The sequence below is a fragment of the Cherax quadricarinatus genome, chromosome 50 (genome assembly GCF_038502225.1).
Source record: "Cherax quadricarinatus isolate ZL_2023a chromosome 50, ASM3850222v1, whole genome shotgun sequence".
In the NCBI taxonomy this organism is placed as follows: domain Eukaryota; kingdom Metazoa; phylum Arthropoda; class Malacostraca; order Decapoda; family Parastacidae; genus Cherax; species Cherax quadricarinatus.
In genome coordinates, this window is record NC_091341.1 from 10,064,217 (window position 1) to 10,090,293 (window position 26,077).

Sequence of the window (26,077 nt, forward strand, 5' to 3'; positions counted from 1 at the left end):
CCCACCACCACCTTCCACACGACCACCCACCACCACCTTTACGACCACCCACCACCACCTTCCACACGACCACCCACCACCACCTTCTTTACGACCACCCACCACCACCTTCCACACGACCACCCACCACCACCTTCCACACGACCACCCACCAACACCTTCCACACGACCACCCACCACCACCTTCCACACGACCACCCACCACCACCTTCCACACTACCACCCACCACCACCTTCCACACGACCACTCACCACCACCTTCCACACGACCACCCACCACCACCTTCCACACGACCACCCACCACCACCTTCCACACGACCACCCACCACCACCTTCCACACGACCACCCACCACCACCTTCCACACGACCACCCACCACCACCTTCCACACGACCACCCACCACCACCTTCCACACTACCACCCACCACCACCTTCCACACGACCACTCACCACCTTCCACACGACCACCCACCACCACCTTCCACACGACCACCCACCACCACCTTCCACACGACCACCCACCACCACCTTCCACACGACCACCCACCACCACCTTCCACACGACCATCCATCACCTTCCACACGACCACCCACCACCTATTCCCATCGTTCACTTCATGCACTACCACCTATCACTTTACAATCAACACACCGCTGCCAACTTCCCATCTCTCATATTTGCGAGTCTTCTTACACCAGTTGTACCTTTTGACCTATTAGTGTATAGGTACCTAAGAGTTGGTCGAGCATTGTGGGTCACATCCTTGCGGGAAACAATAAATAAATCCAGGAAACTGTAAATAATCCCTACAATGAGCATGAGGATTGTCTGGGATCGTCGTCCCCGGAGTCTGCTCCCAGACCAGGCCTCCCTGTTGAGACTAATGATGGTGTTAGCTTGGTATGATAGTATTTGTGTTACATGTCTTAGTCATTGTTTTCTTTGCTAATTTTACCTTTGATGGTGTATTTTTTTTATCAGATGCGTTGCATGATCTACCCAAAGTCCTCTTCAAAACGCAAAACTATCTATCTACCTGTTGAGAGCCTGATAACGAGGCTGTTGGTGCTTTCTTGCGCTGTCACACGTATTAACCACGACCTGGTCATTCAGGAACTTGGTTTAACGCTTACTAGGTTTCCACCAAAAGAAGGCTTAGACGGCCTCGTGAGGCACCGCTAGGCTTAATGCCACACGACTACCAGACAGCTAGAAAACTGCAAATGTTATCCTAGTTTACATGGGAAATAGGAAGCACTGAAATATAGATCCGTTTCGTTGACTAACATAAGGACTAGGGCACTAGAAAATAATGTAAAGAAAAAATGGAAAAACGAACACGTAATAGACCACTAGCGACGTGCAGATCTTCTAGAGTTGAACGAGAGAGTAAAGAAAACAAAGAATGAAAGTGATGGATAGACTGCATTTTTCAAACCATACCACAGGCGGGGTTAGAACCCGCGATCAGAGTCTCAAAATTCCAGACCGTTGCGTTAGCCACTGGGCTAGCTAGCCAGACCATGGCTAACGCGACGGTCTGGAGTTTTGAGACTCTGGTCGTGGGTTCTAACCCCACCCGTGGCATGGTTTGTTTGGAATCGTGTCATTACGATTTCGTGAGTCATGTTGTCTGTATCTTTCAAAACAGTAGAAAGTCATCTGATATCGTACCGCAGAGGAGGATATACAGACTGGGAGATCAGGCAAGAAATAACAATTAAGAGTGCTTAGGTGGATACAAAAATGCCTGAGAAGAGGGCAAAAGATGGGAGGTAATGGAGTTTCAAGGGCCCCTGTTGTTCCTGGTCTAAACAAATACCCTGCCGGAGGAAACTGAATCCTACGTATCACAGCTTGCGTGTGTAAACCTGAGAAAGATAATTGGAGAGGACAAGAAGCTCAGATGTGACCTCAGCTAGCTGCAAGGGTGATGGATGAGGCGCCTTTTACAAATAAATTGTGATAATTGCGAAGTTTTGAAAATAAGGAAAGAAAAGACGAGACACTGATTACAATATGGGTGGAAAGGCACTTCATAGAACAAGGACAGGCGGTGATCGATATGTATTCCATGGGACATGCAGCAGCAACGGCATGATTGACTAGGCAAGCACCAGACAAGCCTGTCCTAGGGCCGGGCTGAGGGAGGAGAATTCTTAACTCATTAAAGGTATAAAGGAAAAAAGGTCAGGTAACCATCGCTTTGAGCATATCACCGGAAGTACTTACACTGGTATATTCAGTGGCATAGGGAGAAAATATTAGCCAAATTACGAACCGATTCAAAGAACCTTAACTAATAATTTTTTGATACGTGCGACACCAGCATGGAGTCTCGCATCTGATCACGTGTGTAGAGTAACTATCCAAGATTCAGTGTCACGACAGACTGGTATCCAAACTGAGGAGAATGAACTACGAGGACAGATTTGAGGAGCTGTATGCAACAGCCCCAGAAGAACCAGTGGACATCATCCTTACTTAGAAAGTACTTCGTTGAACAAAAGTGGATGTTGATAAGCAGTTGCAGGGCATAGATGGTAGCTGAAGACACATCGAAAAATGAGCCACAGAGAAGTTAGGAAATGCTTTCTCAGATTCAGTATAGCTAATGTAACAGAATGGCGTAAAGATCGTGTAGAAAAACATCATGGAGTATAAAGAGTAGGTATACTCAGGTCAGAAATCAGCTTACCTCTTGAAGGTGTTAAGAAGCAAGGGCAGGAGTTATGAGTCTGCTCTTACAACACAGCTAGATAAACAATAATCCGCCCATACACCAGCAGCCACCTCCCACCCCCTCACCACCCACACAACGCACGCACACACGCACGCGACACACAAAACTTTCGCAAGTCCCTCTCATCTCTGGCTGTGAATCACTTTTCAGGGTATTTCACCGGCTAAGTCCTTGCCTCACGTCTACTCATACCCTGACTCATGCTGCCCCAGTCTCCGCGATTCCTTGTCGGGGGCCCCACACCAGTCAGGGCTTGAGGTGTGAGCAGGAGGGTTCTAATGCCCTGGTAGGAGTGCGTTGTGTCTAGTGGTAGAGAAAGTAGTTGGTCCTGGACTCTGCAGTGACTGATTTCATGTGATAGCATTATTATGCACCATATCCATCCTGTGGGCAGTAGGTGAGAGATTATACTCGTACTGACTCTAGCTGAGAGAGGGAGTTAGTGTACTACTCGACAGGCCGGGGTGAGGTGATTTGTGTCTGTGATAAGGAAACCTTTATGGGTCTTGTGTTAACAGGTCCTGAGAGAGCTTGTGTGTGTGTTTATGTGCGCGAGGTGTAGCTCTTGGTGGCAGCAACGGGCAGATTTGCATATTAAGGTTGAACGTTTGTGATGTGTTTCTGAATTAGCAAGTGTCTTCATGATATTAAATATGGTCGTCTTGACGATTGCGGAGATCGTAAACGGGAGCACATCGTAGTTTAAATTCTTATGTTGAACTTTGAGTTAATTTGTTCTAACCAGGTGTTGGGTACCATGTAGATATAGTAGAACAAATCTTTATTATAACAGTCTTGGTAAGGGCTTGGTCTGCCGTTGCTGTTTTTGTTATCCATTGTGACTTGACGGACCAAAACCTCTTTATAAGGTTCCTAGCCAAATTGCGAGTTATTTGTGAATTGGTCTAGTCAGGGTATTGTGTTAACCATACTTGTCAACATTCTGCCCTCCAACCATAGCGAGTTGATGGTGTATTTATTGGAGAAACTGGAGGAGGGATGAAGAGAAAGGGAGTGTCTGGTGGAGAAGCATCTACCTGCTGTCTACTTACCAGTGATTCCAGATATCATTACCCTCACGGCTCGGTCTCACGAAAAGCCTGCTGATCAGACATCCCTGCGTAATCTATTATCCATTCGTAGAACTCCACTAGGTTAACAGCTCTGTGCTTCTTTAGGTGCTACGCAACACACAGTATCTTCCACGTTACCTTTAGTGTGCGCATCAGTACCGTTTTGTAATTGTGTTGCCTTTCTACCCGCCTTCTATGCTGGGACGATATTTGCTGTTTTCCAGCTTCCCATACGGTGCCCAGTTTCCATAGACTTGTATATTTGTGCTGGGGTTCACACTGTTTTTTCTACGCTTTCAACTCCTATAAGTTCCATCACTTTCGTCATTTCTAATTCGGTTTGTAGCTTCTTTTCATCCCCGGTTGTGTTCTTGTTATATTGTCACTTCTGGTCTATTCATACTCTCATGTTCTCTGACGTTTCCCGTTTCATGGGTAAATGTCTCCTCGTAATGCTTGATTCTTTCCCAACAGACATCTACATTGTTACCTGTAAGATCTTGCCATTCTTTCTTAAATTACTGTTCTTGATTTGCCTTTTTCAATTTAGAATCCCCTTCTGGAGCCTTTTTTTTTTTTTTTTACCTTTTTTAAACTTTCCAGATTTATTTCCACTATTATTATAATTATGGGGGAGTGCTAAACCCATAGGATTATACAGCACCTGTGGGGGGGGGATGGAAGGTATTCAGATTCAATTCAGGGAACTGCAGCACAGATTCCATTCCCTAGATCAAGAGCCCCTCACCAGCATCAAGGAACCTCCCTAGAGGGGTTTATTTCCACAACTCAGGAGTAACCATTCTCTCTCTCTCTCTCTCTCTCTCTCTCTCTCTCTCTCTCTCTCTCTCTCTCTCTCTCTCTCTCTCTCTCTCTCTCTCTCTCTCTCTCTCTCTCTCTCTCTTCCCCGCCCCGATACCTCAAAGCTAAAGATCAGGTTCCTCTGCGGTGGCTACCATGGCTCTGTAAATTACCGCTACTTCTGCCTTGTGTTCCCTGGTCATGATGGTGCCACTGTGTGATCATTATCTTCACTGCTTCCAGTCCCTAACACTTCCTCGTAACTCCACTGGCTCCTTGGCAGTATTTCCTCCTGCCCTGTTATTTATTTATTTTTCCGCAGATATCGTCTTTGTTAATTTCGTCCGTGAGATGGCTTAGATGGCTGACAGTTCCTCTGGTACTTTTATTTCGCCACTCTTTTGATTACAACTGCATTAGTGTACCAGATTCTGACCTTTCTTTGTCTCGCTTTGTTCCTGGTTCTGTGTGTGTGTGGGGGGGGGGGTTGATTGAAATAGGGGGAGGGTGATGGTGGGGGCGTGTTGTAGCAAGAAAGAGGTAACGCCTGGTGATAGCATACCGCACTACAGAAACTGTGTTAAATTGCGGCGGTGATTGCGGGTTTTTACTGTGTAACAAGAATCCAGTGCGGAGCGTAATGGTCGGAAGTACGTGTTGCCTTCATAATACTGGAAAAACGCCAAGAGACATGAGGCACTGTGTTTAGACGCGGGATTCTTTCCCAATCCAGCCAATTTTCAGTGTTTTGTCTTCATTCTTGGTGACGACGAATGACGCGCATTAACATTTACGGAAAAGCAAGGATCTCTACCTGAATTATAAGTGAGGAAGGTCAACATTTTAAGCCTAGATTTGGCACACCGTGTTAAAACTAAATAATATTGAAATACAGATGACTGAATTACGTGTAAGAGAGTTAAACCCAAGTCCATCCAGCCTGACTAACCGTCAGATGCCAAAAAGGTTCAAGGAGGTGTTTTAAGAAGCAGAAAAAGACAGCCAGCCCTAAGTGTTGTGGGTTTGGTTATAAACGGGAGATTATATTGTTAACGACAAATCACGAATCATGATACGGTCATCGAACCTCCAGATGTTCATCTCTCTCATGTGTGTGCGCACCATTATCTATCCTATATTCTGAAAATTACCTAACGAAATAGCCTCGTATGTTAAACACTGTTAACGAATAATTGCTGGTCTTTTAGATCCAGTTATTTGGATTTTCGCCGTTGTCAGGTAGGCTTTGTATGATAAAGGGTAATGACATGACTGGTAAGCAACAAGAGGTGGCAGGTAGTCCTTTTTGTGTCGAAGTGTCTGCCATGTGAAATATTTTGGTCCTCCCTCCCCTCCTTTATCCTTAGCTGCTGTGTTAAAGGAGTGGACTCTCCTTATATGCTCCTTCCACTTTTTCTGCGTGAGTTCCTGCTGGTACTTAATATTCTGAGCTCCAGGCTTGTCCGTGAAGTATTATATCTTCTCCAAGCTTGGGTTATTAGTAGGGTTGTGTGTGTTGTAGTGACTTTGAGAGATTGTTTAGCAGTCACGCACGTAGGTCAGTCTCCGCTTCTGTGCCACTGTTTAGAAAAAGTATTACGGAGGTCAGTAAATGTCATGTACATTGCATGACATTGGGTGTACTGATGATGCTTACTTGGTCCAGGAACCCATGCTCGCATGGTCCAGGGACTGTTGCTTACTTGGTCCAGGGATCCATGCTCGCATGGTCCAGGGACTGTTGCTCACTTGGTTCAGGGATCCATGCTCGCATGGTCCAGGGACTGTTGCTCACTTGGTTCAGGGATCCATGCTCGCATGGTCCAGGGACTGTTGCTCACTTGGTTCAGGGATCCATGCTCGCATGGTCCAGGGACTGTTGCTCACTTGGTTCAGGGATCCATGCTCGCATGGTCCAGGGACTGTTGCTCACTTGGTTCAGGGATCCATGCTCGCATGGTCCAGGGACTGTTGCTCACTTGGTTCAGGGATCCATGCTCGCATGGTCCAGGGACTGTTGCTCACTTGGTCCAGGAACCCATGCTCGCATGGTCCAGGGACTGTTGCTCACTTGGTCCAGGAACCCATGCTCGCATGGTCCAGGGACTGTTGCTCACTTGGTCCAGGAACCCATGCTCGCATGGTCCAGGGACTGTTGCTCACTTGGTCCAGGGATCCATGCTCGCATGGTCCAGGGACTGTTGCTCACTTGGTCCAGGGATCCATGCTCGCATGGTCCAGGGACTGTTGCTCACTTGGTCCAGGGATCCATGCCCATGGGCCCAGGGACATGTTGAAGTTTTATTGCAAAATTTTGACGCAAATTTGGCAGAGCCCAGTGCTCGCAGACACGGATCCTCTTCATCCTTCTCTCTTCCTCTTCCCACTCTATCTTTCTTTTCCTCTCAACCCCTCCTAGTCTTACTTCATCATCAACGCCATCAACAATCAGGGCTGGTCTGAGACCGGACCGAGGGAGGGGGCGATGATCCCCAAAACCAAACAGTTAAAGACAGCCTCTTTAACTTTTCCTTCCCTTAAAATGGCGTGGCCCCATCTAACACACTCTTCGTAAATTTTAAATGGAAAATAATTCTCTCTCTCTCTCTCTCTCTCTCTCTCTCTCTCTCTCTCTCTCTCTCAATCTCTCTCTCTCTCTCTCTCTCTCTCTCGCTCTCTTGCTCTCTCTCTCTCTCTTGCTCTCTCTCTCTCTTACTCTCTCTCTCTCTTGCTCTCTCTCTGTGGGCCAGCATTTTCATTTGATCAACTGACTTTATCTCGTTGACATCATAATGCTGCGCGAATGTGTTCCATACTCGAGTCATCCTGAGAATAAATGATCTCAGATGAAGTGATGTTCTGGAGAAGGGTACAGCCAGAGTGAAGTTGCTGCTTTCTTCCCGTCTTGTGGTATAGAAGCTTGCTTCACGCTGTCCTCGGAGTGGATCCAAGTGTGGTACTTTGACGATATTGGCCTTGTACATAACAGTAAGGCCACCCTCTCTCTCTCTCTCTCTCTCTCTCTCACTCTGCGAGAATATTATATAAAGAATAAAATGCATCTCATAGTTGTAAGTTTATTTTGTAGTGTGAACGTAGGTAGGCAATTATTTACTCATGCATAGCTTGATATACGTATCACGAAGTGGTGTACTCCATACAGAATTATACTACGTAAAATTTTATACGGTATATATTGCATTATAGTATGCGTACCTTGATGTACACTAACAGTAAAGAGTTGTTGTTTTGGTAAGAGAGAGAGAGAGAGAGAGAGAGAGAGAGAGAGAGAGAGAGAGAGAGAGAGAGAGAGAGAGAGAGAGAGAGAGAGAGAGAGAGAGAGAGAGAAACCTTCCAGTCGACCAGAGCGTGGCGGGGGCCTTGGCTTCTCACAGATCAAGTTCTCTTTTATTCACACCGTAAACGGCAGTGAAATATCTACACATTTTTATACTCAGTGTCTGGGAGGGACGGAGGAGGCAGGCGCTGCTTTTCTGATGGCGAAGTGCTATAATCCTGTTTGCTGCGGTCTGTTATAATCCTGTTTGTCAGGGTTTAGTATTATGGAGAGTGAAGCCACTTCTGAGCATTTTGGGGCATTCTCATTATAATATCTTCTGGTATGGACGAGTTATGCCTCTCGTCACTGTTGTTGATTGTTGTCTTGTGTGTGTGTAATTGTGTGGAGGTGGGGTGGGAGGAAGGTGTGATTTACGGCGATGAGGTTGACTTTCCACAGTGACTCGGCTGAAGGGCGTCAAACAGACAGGGATGAGGAAAAAAAATGCCAGAACAAGCGTATATTATGAAAACGTTTGGCTTCTGTAGAGCTTTATCAAGTCAATAAAAAGGCTAAAAGAAAACCGGCGTTCAGTTGGCCCTCTGACTGGTTAACCAACTGCTAACTTAGATGCCATGAATGTCTTTATCCACCGACTTGATAACGTTCAGTGCGTGGGCTAAATATCGTTTTTCATGAATGCATTGAGCTCTTCTGTCATTAACTTCACTTTTCCCTTAGGTGCATATTTTAGATCCAACTGCTGACTTAATGGATAACAATGGAGTTAGGTTTCCACCTCTTTAGAAACCAGAGGATTAACAGTGTCCTAGGAAGGGGATAGATCTCTGGCGTGTTAGGAAAATGGCGATAGACGACCCTTGAAATGATTTGTTTAGTGTGGAAGGGAAAATGTTGAGTTATCATGCTATAATATCGCAAAACAAGCAGTAAATTAATAAGCAAAATGGCACAAAGAGGCGGGGGAGGATGATGTCTTTTGCAGTGGGATCGCTGTACTCTATATTCCTGACAGATTTCTAAATCTTTAACCTCGATTTTACCATTGTCCCTTATATCTAGCCCTTGACAAAATATTGATATAGCTTAGTTAGGTAGTTTGGTGAGATTTGTCATCAAAGAGGATAAATGTTTCTTGACATGGGTTTTGGTCATGTGACCCGCCACTGGAGCTTTTTGGTGATCTGACAAAGGCTTTTCGCTGGTTTACCGGTTCACCTCTTTAAAAATTATGGTTATGATAACCGTTTTTGATAATGTAGTGCAGACAGGATTAAGGCATCATATAACTCTCCTCACCCCTGTGGTATTTTCCTTATTGAGTAATATCTTAAATTGGAGGAAACGGGTTGAATGGCCTTCGTTTCACGTGGGAGAGAGTATGCTGGATTGCCCATTCAGGGTTGTTTGTGGTTGTTTATCTCTCAGTAAGAATGATCTTGTCTCGGGAACGACCTTCTCATTGAAGGTCCAAAGTACAATATTGGATGGCGGAAAAGAAACGACGAGAAAGTAACTATAGCAGGACTCGCAACTCTGCCCATCAAAGACTTAGCGCAAAGCTTATAATATATAACACTACAAGTAGCTCTAGATACTTCTTAGGGAGGTTCCTTGATGCTGGTGACGGGTTCTTGGTCTGTGGAATCGTGGTGTTTTCCCTTACCTTCCTTGAAACATTCTATCACCCATACCTGGTTACCTGGAGGTTATTCCGGGGATCAACGCCCCCGCGGCCAGGTCCATGACCAGGCCTCCCGATGGATCAGGGCCTGATCAACTAGGCTGTTACTGCTAGCCGCACGCAGTCCAACGTACGAGCCACAGCCCGGCTGATCCGGCACTGACTTTAGGTATCTGTCCAGCTCTCTCTTGAAGGCAGCCAGTGGCTTATTGGCAATTCCCTAATGCTTGATGGGAGGCTGTTGAACAGTTTTGGGCCCCGGACACTTATGGTGTTTTCCCTTAGTGTACCAATGGCGCCCCTACTTTTTATTGGCGGCATTTTGCATCGCCTGCCTAGTCTTTTACTTTCGTAGGGAGTGATTTCTGTGTGCAGATTTGGGACCATTCCTTCCAAGATTTTCCAAGTGTAGATTATGATATATCTCTCCCTCCTGCGTTCCAACGAGTACAAGTCAAGTGCTTCCAAGCGTTCCCAGTAGTTAAGGTGCTTGGCAGAACTTATACGTGCAGTAAAGGATCTGCGATTTCACCTGCTTTGAATGGAGATGTTCATGTACAGCAGTATTCCAGCCTAGAGAGAACAAGTGATTTGAAAAGGATCATCATTGGCTTGGCATCTCTCGTTTTGAAAGTTCTCATTATCCATCCTATCATTTTCTTTGCACGTGCGATCGTGGCACTGTTGTGATCCTTGAAAGTGAGATCCTCAAACATTACTACTCCCAGGTCCCTTACATTATTTTTCCGCTCTATTGTATGGCCGGAGTCAGTAGTATACTCTGTTCTAGTTATTATCTCCTCCAGTTTTCCATAACGGAGTAGTTGGAATTTGTCCTCATTGAACATCATATTGTTTACCGTTGCCCACTGGAAAACTTTGTTTATATCTTCTTGGAGGTTAAGCGCGTCCTCAGCAGATGACAGCCACATGCAGATCCTAGTGTCATCCGCAAAGGATGATACGGTGCTGTGGTGTATATCTCTGTCTATGTCTGATATGAGGATAAGGAATAAGATGGGGGCGAGTACTGTGCCTTGTGGAACAGAGCTCTTCACTATGGCAGCCTCCGATTTAACTCTGTTGACCACTACTCTTTGTGTTCGATTTGTTAGGAAGTTGAAGATCCATCTCCCCACTTTCCCAGTTATTCCTTTAGCACGTATTTTATGGGCTATTACGCCATGATTCATTTGTTTTTGCAGTATTTCAAGTTTTACCTTGCGCCCGCGTGTCTCATCAGTTCTCAGTCCTAGAATTTTAACCTTTCTGATGTAGGAGGAGGCATGGTCTAAGACCGGGCCGCAAGGGCGATGATTCAAGGAATCATTAACAAATACGACACTTCATTTCCTTAAGTTTAAATCCGCATAACCTAAATCAAAGTGATTGTTCCTCGGAGAACTATAAAAGTGTCTAGTGAGTTTCCTTCCTTCGTGTCATCAGCTGGAGTTCTTGGTGTCCCTACGGTCCAGTTGGTCCGTCGTCAAGGTCCCCACAATACTTGCTAGGTCCAGCAGCTGTTTCTCCCCCCACATCTGGCAAGAGAAACATCGCGTTAACACATACATATATTCAGACAACTTTCTATTTGTACATTGTTTCAAGTCCTTGAAAAAATCCATTTTTGGGTGAAACGTTGTACAATACAAGGTTCCTGTGCATTTGTTTTATTCACCAGTTGTGAGCATAATACTGTTGTCTCAGCCACGTCCTCTAGCAACCAGTGAACAATTTACTAAGCTAACTTTCTTAAGTGATTCTTAATCTTAACTTCTTGACACTTCCCGTAAATTTGGGAATTTTTTTTTTTATTTTAAGTTAGGTTGCATCAGCCTGCAAAAACGTACATTTAACCGCAAATAAGCAAATTAAAAAGTGACCGTGGCATGTCTGGCAGCGCGGTGGCTGAGCTGCACCACTCAGTGTTTACATCTGCACGCATATCACTGGTGGTGCAAGTGAGAGTTGATTGTAAAATGTGTTTACTCGGTAGTTCCTGCTTCTCAGTACGCCTGTTTAAATTGTTTTATCTTATACACTGCTCCTTAAATTTTGTTTATCCTTCCAGCATTGAACTTCCCAACATATATCGTTCATGTCATTCCCCCCCCCCCCCAGTCTCCACCTCTTTTGTACTATAAAGCCTTTGATGTTCTCGTTATTTCTGTGCATCATTCCTCTTTAATATTCTCTCTCTCTTAGAACATGTTCTCACTGTTATACATTTCCCTTTTATATCACGCGATCTAAGAGGTCTTCCCTCCTATCCTCTTGACACATTCACATTTCCCAGAAATTGTTTAGTTTCCCAGGTGCCGGCAAGGTCCCGGTGCGACCCTTACTCTGTCAAAAAGTGCCTCATTCCCACACGTCTCGAGGCTCCTCCATGCCCGTCACTCGCCCGCGGCTCTTACCTCGTTTTTCACGATCTTGCTGGTCCTTCACCTGTCAGCTTTGCTGGTGATGAAACATGTCTGCCATTAGGACTCTCGATGTGCCTTTGTTGTGAATTCTGGGATTTTTCGGCTGAAGAATCTTGTATGATTTAATGTACTTAAATCTGTACAGGGTTTTTAGAACGCAAACCTTGTTCATAATTTTCTGTATTTGTTTTGTCGTTGTTGGAAGCGAGGCAAATATATGATTTTCATTTTTGTAGTTAAAATCTCAAGAGACAACGCAGGTTATGGCATTTTATTATGACTACGTTTCGTTCACCAGGGACCTCATCATTTGATAAAGTCCCTAGTGGACGAAACGTCTTAACAGAAAAATGGCATAAACCGCAGTGTTTTATACCTTTGAAGAGTTCCGAGAGTCTTTACCGCTTTATTACCAAACTCGGCCTGTGTTTGTTGGTATCTGAACCTTACGACCTGTCAATATAAAAGTGTAAGTGATATTTTTTGTAGAAAAAAAATAGTGGTTGAAGCGACGAATAGTGGATTGAACTAATTTCTTACATAAGTTCCCAAACGAACTCTCTCTAAAACAGTGTTGTGATATTGAAGGACCTCGAGGTGACCTAGCTGGCTAGGTCCGTGTTAAACTTGACTTAAGCGATTAAGTAGCATACAATTTAACACACGTGACTCTTTACTGAGTGGCCCGTGATGGAGTGACGTCTCCTTCCACCGCCCTCACGCCCACAGTCATGCCCATCCCAATGCTGAAGGCGCTCAACCGCGGCCCGGGCGACCGCCGGAGCATCGGCGTGGGCGTCGCGCAGTCTACGAGGGTGGGACCGGAACCTCCGCCCTCATCCCTCGTCAGGAAGAGTTGGCACGCAGGTGAGAGCAGTGTTGTATTGCAGCCACTGGTAATGTATATGTCAGTGTGTGGTTTTGTGAGATGGCTCTTCCTCTCTCTTTCCTTCTCTCTTTCCTTCTTTCTCTTTTTTTACACAGGGTTTGACAACCTCTCTCTTCCCTTCTCTCTCACTTCTCTTTCCTTCTCTCTCTCTCTCTCTCTCTCTCTCTCTCTCTCTCTCTCTCTCTCTCTCTCTCTCTCTCTCTCTCTAAATAACAAAAAGGCACAATACCGTGACTGGAACGATACACAAATAACCCGCACATGTGCGGGTTATTTGTGTATCTCTCTCTCTCTCTCTCTCTCTCTCTCTCTCTCTCTCTCTCTCTCTCTCTCTCTCTCTCTCTCTCTCTCTCTCTCTCTCTTCCCATCTCTCTCTCTCTTCCCATCTCTCTCTCTCTTCCCTTCTCTCTCTCTCTTCCCTTCTCTCTCTCTCTTCCCTTCTCTCTCTCTCTTCCCTTCTCTCACTTCTCTTCCCTTCTCTCTCTCTCACTTCCCCCTCTCTCTCTCTTCCTTTTTTCCTCTCTTCCTCTCATTTTTAATTTACATAAGTGTTTTTACAGAGTTAGGTTAAGAGTTCCTACCTATATATACAATTTAAGAGCTGTTTCCCAACTAAACTGATTTGAAGGCCTTTTTTTGTGTTAGGGAACAGGATAAAGTTAGAACCATTTGTGGGCCAGTGATTTTGTTGGATCAACGGACTTTATTCCATCGACATGGTCTTCAACCCTCTCTCTCTCTCTCTCTCTCTCTCTCTCTCTCTCTCTCTCTCTCTCTCTCTCTCTCTCTCTCTCTCTCTCTCTCTCTTTTACACAGGGTTTGACAAGGTTAAGGATCCCTAGCTTTATTGACAAGCTATTTACAGGTTAAGAATTCCTAACTTTATTGGCAAGCTAAGAGCTGCTCTTTCTCTCTCTCTCTCTCTCTCTCTCTCTCTCTCTCTCTCTCTCTCTGAATTAGCATCAACTACCCTTCTAATGCATTTTGTTGCTCGTGACCTTCACCTTGGCGTTCTCTGTCATGGCAGAATGACTCGCTGGAACTTTTAGTTTCCATACTTTCCCGCTCGGTCATGTCAGTGTTCCCGAGTATCTTCTATGTTGTGGTCATGTCCCTCCTGACTCTTTTTCTCCATTATTCTCCGACTTTTTAACGGGGGTCGAGACTAAGCTGCTGTCCCCGCCTCCTAGACTATTTGATCGGCAGCGCTGGTTTTCTGACTCTTGAAGCTGTGTATTGTATTGTAATGTGAAATTTAATTATCTGTTTGTGTATGTATAACTTGACTCCTTCAGTTCTGGTACCAGTCATGGGACGTTCTACAGCTACAAATACAGGTCCTCACGAAATAACTGAGAGTACTACGTAGCTACAACATGGTGTAGTGTATGAGGCTACATACACAGCGACAACATTGTATGAAGCTGCCGGAAACGCTGAAGGCGTGGCACAGGTTTCAAGGGCGCAGCGCGAGGTCAAGAGGCTTGGCATGTCATATTTTTACCTTCTGCAGGCGTTAGTGATGCTGCACAAATTTCCCCGTGAGTGTGTGTGATGGCTGGGCCCCACCTGTGATCACTGCCCACATGTTACTGCGCACTTGTGATCACTGCTTCCCTGTTATTACCGCCCACCCGTGATCACTGCTCACTTGTTATCACTGCCCAACTTCTTTGTACTGATCCTCTGGTGATGGTGCCAATATAAATATGAAAGTCGCCTCAGTAGAAGATGGAAATTTGCAATCAGATATTAATTATCAGTCTTCCAGTGGGTAAGTGGCAATAACCTGATGTTCATTGGTGATAAATTTCAGTTTCTTAGATATGGAGAGAATGAAGAACTCAGAACGAGCACAGAACACAGACCATAATATTATAGAACACAAGGAACAGATAAAAGGCTTGAAAGGGGCCATTAGTATACAACAGTATTCAGTCTAGAGAGAAAATGACTTCAAAAGTACATCATTGCTTCAACATCTATTGTTTTGAACGTTTTAGTTATCCAGCCCAGGTAAACTGACATGCCCCTCGATACAATCCCATCCCTGAGAGCCAGCGCCGTCCCTCGAGACAACGCCACCCCTCAAGACACTCCCATGCCTGGGAGCCAAGGCCGGGTCGCCATCTGGAGAAGACCCGGGCCGGCAGTACCGGCGAATCTATACAAGGTAAACCCCAGGTAACGACAGCGACTTTATGATTCTTGAATGTGAGATGATCTTACATCATGACTTAGTTTCTCCTAGGGAACTTTTGCTTCATTGAATTATTTGAGTTTGCCCGATACTCCGTGTCTTTTTTTCCACTATTCTTCTTTGCAGAGCATTTGAAAATTATCTTCATTGAACATTATATTATTTGAACCCCACCGGAAAACTTGATTTATATCCGATTGAAGATTCATTGTCTTGAACGTACGGCAGTTTTATAGACCATACCCCCGGCCGGGATTGAACCCGCGGTCATAGAGTCTCAAAACTCCAGCAAAGCATGTTACGGTGTTATGATTTATGTCTTTGTCTACGTCCTATAGAATGAGAAACAGAAATTAGGCGAGTACTTTATCTTGAGCAGCGCTTTTCACTGTGGTAGCCTCCGACTGCAGTCTGTTTACTGGCTACAGCTGGAGAACCTCGCAGGAGGACCATTATAGCCGCCAGTCAACACCAAGGAGGCAACATGCATGAGGAACTATAAAACGTTTGGATGACAGTGAAAGAAATATCAAATGAACAAGCACTACCTCTGGGTTTTATTTGCTGAGAAGTTAAATATTACCTTTGCATTCATTTTGTGCCTTATCACACCATGGTCACATTGTCGTAAGCTTCTGTAGTGTACACTAAATCAGCATTTATGTAGCTTGGCTTCCAGTGGTATTTAAAACACTTAGGCTCTCGCATCTGGAAAGGCGTTGTGCCCACAGGTGTGTGTGTGCAAGATGGATAATGTACATTGTTTCCTGCCCACATCAAGCGCACTTGTAATATACTAAATGGTCAGGACCCATATTTAGACAGCACCATAACTTCTGGAGTGACAGAGAGGAGAGGAAGTGAAAAACTTGAGCAGCTCGGGAAACACTGTATCAACATGCGTTGCTCTAGACTTTTCAGTCTGCTACAAGCAGATATCAGAAATATTGCCGGAACAAATGTGGAAGTCATTAAGAGAAAGCAGAATCACTATTTCCGCCAATTGTGAGATCGACTAGGCTGTGGTGACTAATTGGGCCAGCGGGTTGCTAACATCAACAGCCTGATTGAACAAGCACACAGTAAAGAAGCTTGGCCAAAGGTCGGGCGGAGAGGATATAAAAGGCCGGGCGGAGAGGATATAAAAGGCCGGGCTGAGAGGATATAAGAGGCCGGGCTGAGAGGATATGAAAAGCTGGGCTGAGATTGTAGAAAATCCCATGAAATCAGTCACCTACCAGTAAGTGTCAGCAGTGAGCAGTACCCTGGTGTGAGCGCCAGCGCCTCCGTCATTGTGTTTTTTAGTCGTAATCGTCAAGGCCATGACGCGAATGGTTTTTAGTTTTGCCCAGAGCATAGTGTGGGCCAATATACAGTTTGGCCCAACATAGTGTGGCCCAGCACACGGTGTGGCTCAGCATACTGTGGACCTGTACACGGTGTGACTCAGCATACGGTGTGACCCAGCACACGGTGTGGCCCAGCATACTGTGGCACTGTACACGGTGTGGCCCAGAATACTGTGACCCAGCACACGGTGTGACTCAGCATACGGTGTGGCCCAGCACACGGTGTTGTCCAGCATACGGTGTGGACCAACACACGGTGTGGCCCAGCACACGGTGTGGACCAACACACGGTGTGGCCCAGAACACGGCGAGTCCAGGCGGGTGCTACGTCTTACCGCACCTGAGTTCGTCATTATGTATCCCGTTATGGTACACAGGTGGTTTGCAGGTAATTGGGAACGCGCTTGACGCAGAGGAAATGTCAAGGTGTTGTTTTTCAACACCTTGTGCGTGAGTAACTTTGATTGGCTATGTAGAAGGACGCCGGTCGCTGCTTCCTGTGCCCTGTCTAGATTCCCAGAGTCGAATTTAATATACGAGTCGCGCGTCAGGTGTTGCTTTGTTGTGGGATGTGATAGTGAGGTGTGGTCTAGACCCTTTATATACCTTCCTTTGATGTATTACTTTTATTGTTCCTTGATAATGTGAGTAGTCACGAAAGCGCTTGGAATTTCTATTCTCTCACAGTGGTTGTTATATATATATATATATATATATATATATATATATATATATATATATATATATATATATATATATATATATATATATATATATTATATTGCAAAAAATCACGAATAAGCGATGCAAGATGCAAAACAACCACGGGGAGAGTTGAAAAATAGCTCTAGACCTTTCGTGTTGCACCCAACACATCAGAAGTTTGCAGTGTTTCAGTGAGAGTTTTTGCTAGCTATCTTTCAACTTTCCCCGTCGTTGTTTCGAATCTTTTTGTTTTATTTCTAGATTTCTAAAAGTCGAATTTGAATTTGAAAAAATTGAGAGTTTTCTTCAAATCTAGGAAATATATTTTTTCCTTCTTTTTCGTTCATTTTCACTCATTTTCGTGTTCTTCCCTCCAGAGGGGTTGTGGTGAGGGGCTTGGTGTCAGTGAAGGGTTGTTGATCCAAGGTCCTGGAGCTTTCTTACTCTTGAATCCACACTGATTACCTTTTATTCCTCTGGTGTTGAAGGAGCTTTTCGGGTTTAACGCTTCTCCGTGAATATATAGGATTTCCCCCTCAAAGTATTATCATCCATTGCTGCTTCCTGATCGCCTCCTCCCCCCTCACTTCCTCTTTCCACATCTCTCCCTCTTTCTTCACCTCTCCTCCCTATTTCTTCACCTCTCCTCTTGCCTCTCTATCCCCCCCCTGTCCCTCCCTATCCCTCTACCTCTTCCCTATCCTGACTCTCCTTATCCTCCCTCTTCCTCCTGAGAGTGGCTGGTCAGGGTTGGTCATTTAGTAGTTAATACGTGGCCACACTTCGTTAAGTTACAACAAGGACCGTGTCACTTTGTTTTGTTTACCAAATTATTCCAGTTTTTCTCACCTCTGCAGCGTTGCCAGTTTATATCCCCTCCGTCTCCTCCCTCACCTCCTCCTCTCCCCCCTCATCCTTCCCCCCTCATCCTTCCCCCCTCACTCTACCAACCTTTGGTTGCCAGTATTGCCAGTTTTTCCTCAATCCCAATCCATTTTCTCACACCTCGGTTTTTCTCTCTGTCCGTCTGTGTGTCTGTCTATCTCTGTCTCTCTGTCTCTGTCTCTTTTTTTTTTTTTACACAGGGTTTGACAAGGTTAAGGATCCCTAGCTTTATTGACAAGCTGTTTACAGGTTAAGAATTCCTAACTTTATTGGAAAGCTAAGAGCTGTTACCTACATCAGCTCATTTGAAAACATTGTTATTGTTATGAGACATACAAGTAGGGAACAGGATGAAGTTGGAGCCATCTGTGGGCCAGCATTTTCATTTGATCAACTGACTTTATCTCGTTGACATAATTATGCTGTACGAATGTGTTCCATACTCGAGTCATCCTGGGTATATATGATCTCAGATGGAGTGATGTTCTGGAGAAGGGTACAGCCAGAGTGAAGTTGCTGCTTTCTGCCCCTCTTGTGGCATAAAAGCTTGTTTCACGCTGTCCTCGAAGTGGATCCAAGTGTGGTACTTTGACAATATTGGCCTTGTACATAACAGTAAGGCCACCCACATCCCTCCTGTGTTGAAGGCTCTGCTGAAATGACAGATCTATCCAGGATGGGTCCAGGCGAGAGATGAGACGTCTTGCTCTGTTCTCTACTCTGTCAAGCAGTCGCAGATGAGAGGGGGGGGGAGGCAAACCAAGAAAGTGGAGCATACTCAAGGTGTGAGCGTACTTGTGCCTCGTACATAATCTTGCAACCCCTACTGTCAAGCAGATGCGAGATACGGCTCTCTCTCTGTCTCTGTCTGTCTGTCTGTCTGTCTCTCTCTCTCTCTCTCTCTCTCTCTCTCTCTCTCTCTCTCTCTCTCTGTCTGAGCCTGCCCTAATATTTACATCTCATTTATGTAGATGTGATGTGCACCAGTATCAGCGAGTCGTTTAGTCTTGCCAGCAGATAGCCTTGTGCACTGAGGATCTAATGCTTGTCTTCCCATGTACTCTCCTCTTGTCCCGCTTCACCCTATTCGCATTTCCTTTCATTTTTTTCCTTCTTCCCCTTGTTCTCTCCCTCTGCCACAGTTGCTCAAAATCATCATCACAGCCCATGTACTCAGGGAAATGTTATCATGACATGTAAACAGTTTGTTCCCACTGCGTAGCCATTGTATAAAATAGGGTAGCAGTGCACTGCTGAATATTTTAATGCCTAAAATAGGGATTAAAGGTCTTAGTACATATTTACACTGAGAGACATATACCTCTCTGTATATAAAACATGCTTCAGAATGTTGATGCTGAATGGTAAACTACTAGACCATGTGCAGCACGCAGGAGAGAACGAGCCAGTCAGAGATCACCTTCTGACACTGACCAGTGAGATCCCAGCACTCAGCTGGCTAACCACAGCCCTTAAGAATCTCTGACCAGTGAAGAACAGCACGGGTGGTGAAGACAAAGACACAAGTTGCATAGCAAGCGAATCATTGTCCCAATTTAAGCTTGTTCTGCTGCGTCTTTGTTTTCATACTTGTCGGTAATATACTTCACCCAGAGCACGTGCGAGATGACTGGCACGTTTCCTCAACCCCCCCCCCCTCTTTAACACCGACCAATCAGATGACTGGCACGTTCCCTCCCCCCCCTCCTTTTAGTACACCGACCACTCAGAACGCTCCGCTAGAGTCAGCCACAGATCAATTTGTCAGTGACGTGTATAGATAGATGGAAAACTATCGGAGTTACGGCGTTAGTAATCAAGTCTGTGGGCCGGAAGTGAAGCCGGAATTAGCAGCGGAAGTGTGTGATGTTAGCGGTGGGTGAAGGATTAGAAGAGCGGGGAGTGGGAAGAGAATAGATAGGGAGGGGATAGTTGTGGAAGAGGAGTCAAAAAATGAGGTAAAGAAGGGATAGTTGAAGGGGAGCCAAGTGGTGGTTGAGAGGAATAGTTGAAAGTGAGCCTGTCGGTTGGGGGGGGGGGCGGATAATTAAAGAAAACGCAGAAGAAAGTAAGCCAGGATGTGGGAGAAGAGCTGATAATTGAGGAATTGAAAGAAGAAATTGAGCCAGGAGGCGGGGAGAGAGGAGATAGTTGAGACCGAGGAAAGTAAACCAATAAATGAGGAGAAGGAAGTGGAGGAGATAACTGAGTTACATATAGAAGAAGATGGGAAAACAGGTGAGATATTCTTGAGTGAGGAGGAGTGTATGGAGAAGAAATGTTGGGGTCCCTGACTGCCAAGAGAGCCTCAGTCAGGCCCAGCAACTCGAGTAATTCCCCAGCACAGGTAATGTCGAGGTTTGAAGGCGCTGCTGCAAGGACTTTGATTGTTTTGGTGTATATGTTGTGGGAATGACCGTGGAGCAGTGGCCACGGGGTGGTGGTTAGCGTGGTGATGTGAGTGTTGGTTGACGTGTTTGCTGTGTGTGTGTGTGTGTGTGTGTGTGTGTGTGTGTACTCACCTAGTTGAGGTTGCAGGGGTCGAGTCCAAGCTTCTGGCCCCGCCTCTTCACTGGTCGCTACTAGGTCACTCTCCCTGAACCGTGAGCTTTATCATACCTCTGCGCGCGCGCGTGTGTGTGTGTGTGTGTGTACTCACCTAGTTGAGGTTGTAGGGGTCGAGTCATAGCTCCTGGCCCCGCCTCTTCACTGGTCGCTACTAGGTCACTCTCCCTGAACCGTGAGCTTTATCATGCCTCTGCTTAAAGCTATGTATGGATCCTGCCTCCACTACATCGCTTCCCAAACTATTCCACTTCCTGACTACTCTGTGGCTGAAGAAATACTTCCTAACATCCATGTGATTCATCTGTGTCTTCAACTTCCAACTGTGTCCCCTTGTTGCTGTGTCCAATCTCTGGAACATCCTGTCTTTGTGCACCTTGTCAATTCCTCTTACTATTTTGTATGTTGTTATCATGTCCCCCCTATTTCTCCTGTCCTCCAGTGTTGTCAGGTGTGTGTGTGTGCGTGCTGTAGTTCTTTTAAAAGGTGATTGCTAAACTCATTCAAGGTAGTCACACCAGTCAACTGTAAATTTGTAATAAAGTTGGTAGAATTACCGACAATATGTAAAGTAAAAGGACACAAGTGCAACTAATGTGACATTTATTGTGGCAACGTTTCGTAATGGCTTGATAAAGCTCCTGGAGAGCGAAACGTTGCCACAATAAATGTCACATTAGTTGCACTTGTGTCCTTTTACTTTACAAACTGTAAATTTCTATTCACTTCTCCGAATATATTATACAGAACTGGAAATAAAAGTCCTGGAAGAACTGTCTTGTGTTCATCATTCTTCCCTCGTCCTGACTGGCCGTAATAGCGCCTTCATCTCGGCTAGCACATGGAAGGTCTAGTTTCCACCACTCCTTGTGTTAAATGGCCCACACGGTTTTAGCGCTTCACTTAAGTATATTATATATTACACTTGCAAGAAGTCCAGGAAATACAAGTGGCAACCTTACGTGTCAGTGACTTGACAGCAACAGCCTGGTTGAGCAAGCAATCAGCAAGAAAGCCTGGCCAAAGACTGGGATGCGATGGAAGAAAAAATCCAGGAAACTGGTCATAGGAGGTAAGAGCGACAAATAATAACATATCTTAGTAACTCTTTCGTTAAAAGAGATTGCAGACGTCACATCTTGCTGGGTTGAGCAATCTCCATTACTGCAGTTGTTCAGGAGGAGGCGGATGTCTTTTGAGCCATTCCCCACTCCCATTCAACCCCCTTTCCCTTTATTCCCCCCTCCCTCTCTCCTCCATTATCTACAGATGGTTCTTAGAATTCTTCTATTGTGTTATGGGGGGATCTTAGTACAGCGTCGCCAGAATGACACGACTACTGGCAACCCCGGGAAACCTGACGTGTTGGTGCAGGTGTGGTTTTGGCCAGGATGGTGGTCGTGCAGGTGTGGCTCTGGCCAAGATGGTGGTGGTGGTGCAGGTGTGATGCACGTGTACTGCTTATGCAGTGTTGGCGAGGGTGGTGATGGTAGTTCAGGTGTCAAGGGAGGAATAGTGTGGACGAGGGTGGCATTAATAGGGAAGTGATGAGAGATGGGTGGATGGTGACGCTGATAGTATTGAAGAAGGTAAGGGAAGTTGGTGACGCTGATAGTATTGAAGAAGGTAAGGGAAGTTGGTGACGCTGATAGTATTGAAGAAGGTAAAGGAAGTTGGTGACGCTGATAGTATTGAAGAAGGTAAAGGAAGTTGGTGACGCTGATAGTATTGAAGAAGGTAAGGGAAGTTGGTGACGCTGATAGTATTGAAGAAGGTAAAGGAAGTTGGTGACGCTGATAGTATTGAAGAAGGTAAAGGAAGTTGGTGACGCTGATAGTATTGAAGAAGGTAAAGGAAGTTGGTGACGCTGATAGTATTGAAGAAGGTAAGAGAAGTTGGTGACGCTGATAGTATTGAAGAAGGTAAGGGAAGTTGGTGACGCTGATAGTATTGAAGGGAAGGTTGAGGAAGAGAGCAAGAGGATGAGGGAGGGAGAGATAATCATCCTTGTTTACCTGTTTTACCTAGGCTAGATACAGGTACCTATTTACTAGGCAAACAGGAGCGGCATATATAAACAGCCGTAACCTTACCCGGAGAGGGTTTCGGGGGTCAACGCCCCTGCGGCCCGGTCTGAGACCTTATATAAACTTTGAATAAATGGTTTAGAAACCCCACAATAAACGGACATGGATTATTTCTAATAGAACATAACTATTTTTTTTTGCAGATGTATTACATAAGAACATAAGAAAGGAGGAACACTGCAGCAGGCCTGTTGGCCCATACTAGGCAGGTCCTGACCTCAATTGTAGGCAAATTACTAGAGTCAATTATAGCTGAGATTATAAGAAGCCATCTCGATAAGCATAGCTTGATTAATGATACTCAGCATGGATTCACAAGAGGCCGGTCTTGTCTAACTAATTTATTAACTTTCTTCAGTAAAGCTTTTGAGGCTGTTGACCACGATAAAGAATTTGATATTGTTTACTTAGATTTTAGTAAGGCATTTGATAGAGTTCCGCACCAAAGACTGTTGAAGAAAGTAGCAGCTCATGGCATTGGGGGAAGGGTGCTCTAGTGGATCGAATCATGGCTCACAGACAGGAAGCAGAGAGTGTCCATAAATGGGGTTAAATTCGAGTGGGGATCAGTAACAAGTGGCGTTCCACAGGGATCAGTCTTGGGCCCGTTGTTGTTTATAATATATATCAATGATCTTGATGAAGGAATTACTAGTGACATGAGCAAATTCGCCGATGACACGAAGATAGGTAGGATAATTGATTCAAACGTAGATGTTAGGGAACTTCAGGAGGATTTAGACAAACTCTACTCTTGGTCAGAAAAGTGGCAGATGCAGTTCAATGTAGATAAATGCAAGGTTCTGAAGCTCGGGAGTGTCCATAACCCTAGCACTTACAAGTTAAATAATGTAGAACTTAGCCATACAGATTGCGAAAAGGACTTGGGGGTTATGATAAGCAGCAACCTTAAACCAAGAACGCAGTGCCTAAGCGTACGTAATAAGGCAAATAGATTACTGGGATTTATATCAAGAAGTGTAAGCAACAGAAGTCCAGAGGTCATACTGCAGCTTTATACATCATTAGTAAGGCCTCACCTAGATTATGCAGCTCAATTCTGGTCTCCATATTACAGAATGGACATAAATTCGTTAGAAAACATTCAGCGTAGGATGACTAAATTAATACATAGCATTAGAAATCTTCCTTATGAAGAAAGATTGAAGACTCTTAAGTTACATTCACTTGTTAGACGAAGAATGAGGGGAGACCTGATCGAAGTGTATAAGTGGAAGATAGGTATTAATAAAGGGGATATTAACAAGGTCTTGAGGATATCTCTCCAAGAGAGAACCCCCAGTAATGGATTTAAATTAGATAAGTTTAGATTTAGAAAGGACATAGGAAAGTATTGGTTTGGAAATAGGGTAGTTGATGAGTGGAACAGTCTACCTAGTTGGGTTATTGAGGCTAGGACTTTGGGTAGTTTCAAATTTAGGTTGGATAAGTACATGAGTGGGATGGGTTGGATTTGAGAGGGACTTGCACATCGGAGCTTGATTCTTGGGTGGCATTGAAAATTGGGTTGGTCAAATGTTTGTTAGTGGGATGAATTGTAAAGGACCTGCCTAGTATGGGCCAACAGGCCTGCTGCAGTGTTCCTCCTTTCTTATGTTCTTATGTCACCATTGTGACTACACTATCATGCTATGTCACCATTGTGACTACACTATCATGCTATGTCACCATTATGACCACACTATCATGCTATAATTTACTCCGTGAGAATAGCGGTATCCAAGTCAACCCGTCATTTTAACACCCGCCTCGGCTTTTCCTTCATCCCTACCACCCCAGCAACCACCAGCACCCCACCCACCCTGCACTATCACCCACCAACCACCCCACCAACCCTGCACTATCACCCACCAACCACCCCACCCACCCTGCACTATCACCCACCAACCACCCCACCCACCCTGCACTATCACCCACCAACCACCCCACCAACCCTGCACTATCATCCACCAACCACCCCACCCACCACTACCTGCAGCTATACAAGTACAAAGTGAAGAATGCTCTTTCCTTTACCGCAGACAAGTAATAATAAATGGCTTTGTTAGGAGCAACAGTAATCTGGTAATTTTTCCCTGGGTCAGCCATGTCTTGTAAATAACCTGTGCTTATATCCCGATATGGCTTATGATAATGTATTTATGTATGTTTGGTAACTGCTTCTACCAGGTCAGATGGACTTAAAAATTAATATTGCCTCGAGGGGCGAGTTGATTAGGCAGCCTCACTCAACCTGTGAGTGAATATACTGGCATAAAGGAGTTGATGCTACGATGGCTGTTGCAGAAATGAGGTATCGCCAGATTTACCAACATTATCCGGCTCCTTCGTATCCTACACTTGCTTATATTGTTCATAAATGTTAGTGGTATATGTTCCGTTTGGCTTTGATGAGTTTCGATTCTTTCTTCTCACGGAGCCCAGCCCTGGGCCTGGCTCGTTTGGTGCTTGCCAGGTCAACCCGGCTATTGATAAATTAGACACATGTGCAACTCTTGGGTATCTTTATTGAGGAAACGTTTCGCCACACAGTGGCTTCATCAGTCCATACAAAGGAGAATCTTGAAGAACAGAAGGAGAATGAGGTAATCAGTCCCTCAACCTTGAGTCGATGTGGTCAGTCCATCAATCTTGAATAGAATACGGCATACGTGCTGAGAAGGAGCTTATAAACCGTTGGCAGGAGAGGTGCAGCAGTCATAGGTCGTGTAACATTTGTTCAATGTTGAAGTAGGTCGTGCCCAAGAATTAGGCAAGCGAAGAATTCCCAAGTATTAAGATCCCAAGAGGTTGCAGTGTCTGACAGGTTTGTAGATGAATGGTTCAGAGAACCGACATGTTGATAAATTAGACACATGTGCAAGAGTTGCACATGTGTCTAATTTATCAACATGTCGGTTCTCTGAACCATTCATCTACAAACCCGGCTATTGCTGCTGGCGGCCCGCTGGTCCACATATGCATCACAGCCTGGTTGGCACTTGTTGGAGACACTTGTCCCAGCAGTATTTTGTCATATTATAAGGTATAGTGCTGGACTGTGTTTATTCTCCTCTCCACACACTTTTCTGACCTCTTTTAGAGTTACACCAACCTGCTACATGTACAGGTAACCTAATGAATCCTGGTCACCACCCTCCTGAAACACCGGATTTCAGTTATGTTCTATAGTTTGACTTATATATCGTGCAGACCGTAAAAATGTTTGTCCAGAATGTCTTTGTTCAGTAATGGTAGGTGCGTATTACACTTGTTTTACCAAATCCTAGGACTGGTGAATACAAGTAAGATTTTTGGTGTAAACGGTGAGTTGTTGGCCTACAAGACGCTCTGGTTGGAAGAAGC

At 45.1% G+C, this 26,077-nt stretch overlaps 1 protein-coding gene across 7 annotated transcripts in view; it reads left to right on the top strand.

The window, feature by feature from the left end:
• Nucleotides 1-26,077, top strand: part of LOC128695334 (protein sickie) — a gene marked incomplete at its 3' end in the record, with an annotated part of 543,730 nt that overhangs the window by 270,310 nt on the left and 247,343 nt on the right. For 2 of the 7 annotated variants that reach the window (XM_070095414.1, XM_070095413.1), the window contains 1 exon segment: nucleotides 12,521-12,898. In XM_070095414.1, coding sequence (XP_069951515.1) covers nucleotides 12,763-12,898 — 136 coding nt within the window. 7 annotated transcript variants of the gene reach the window in all.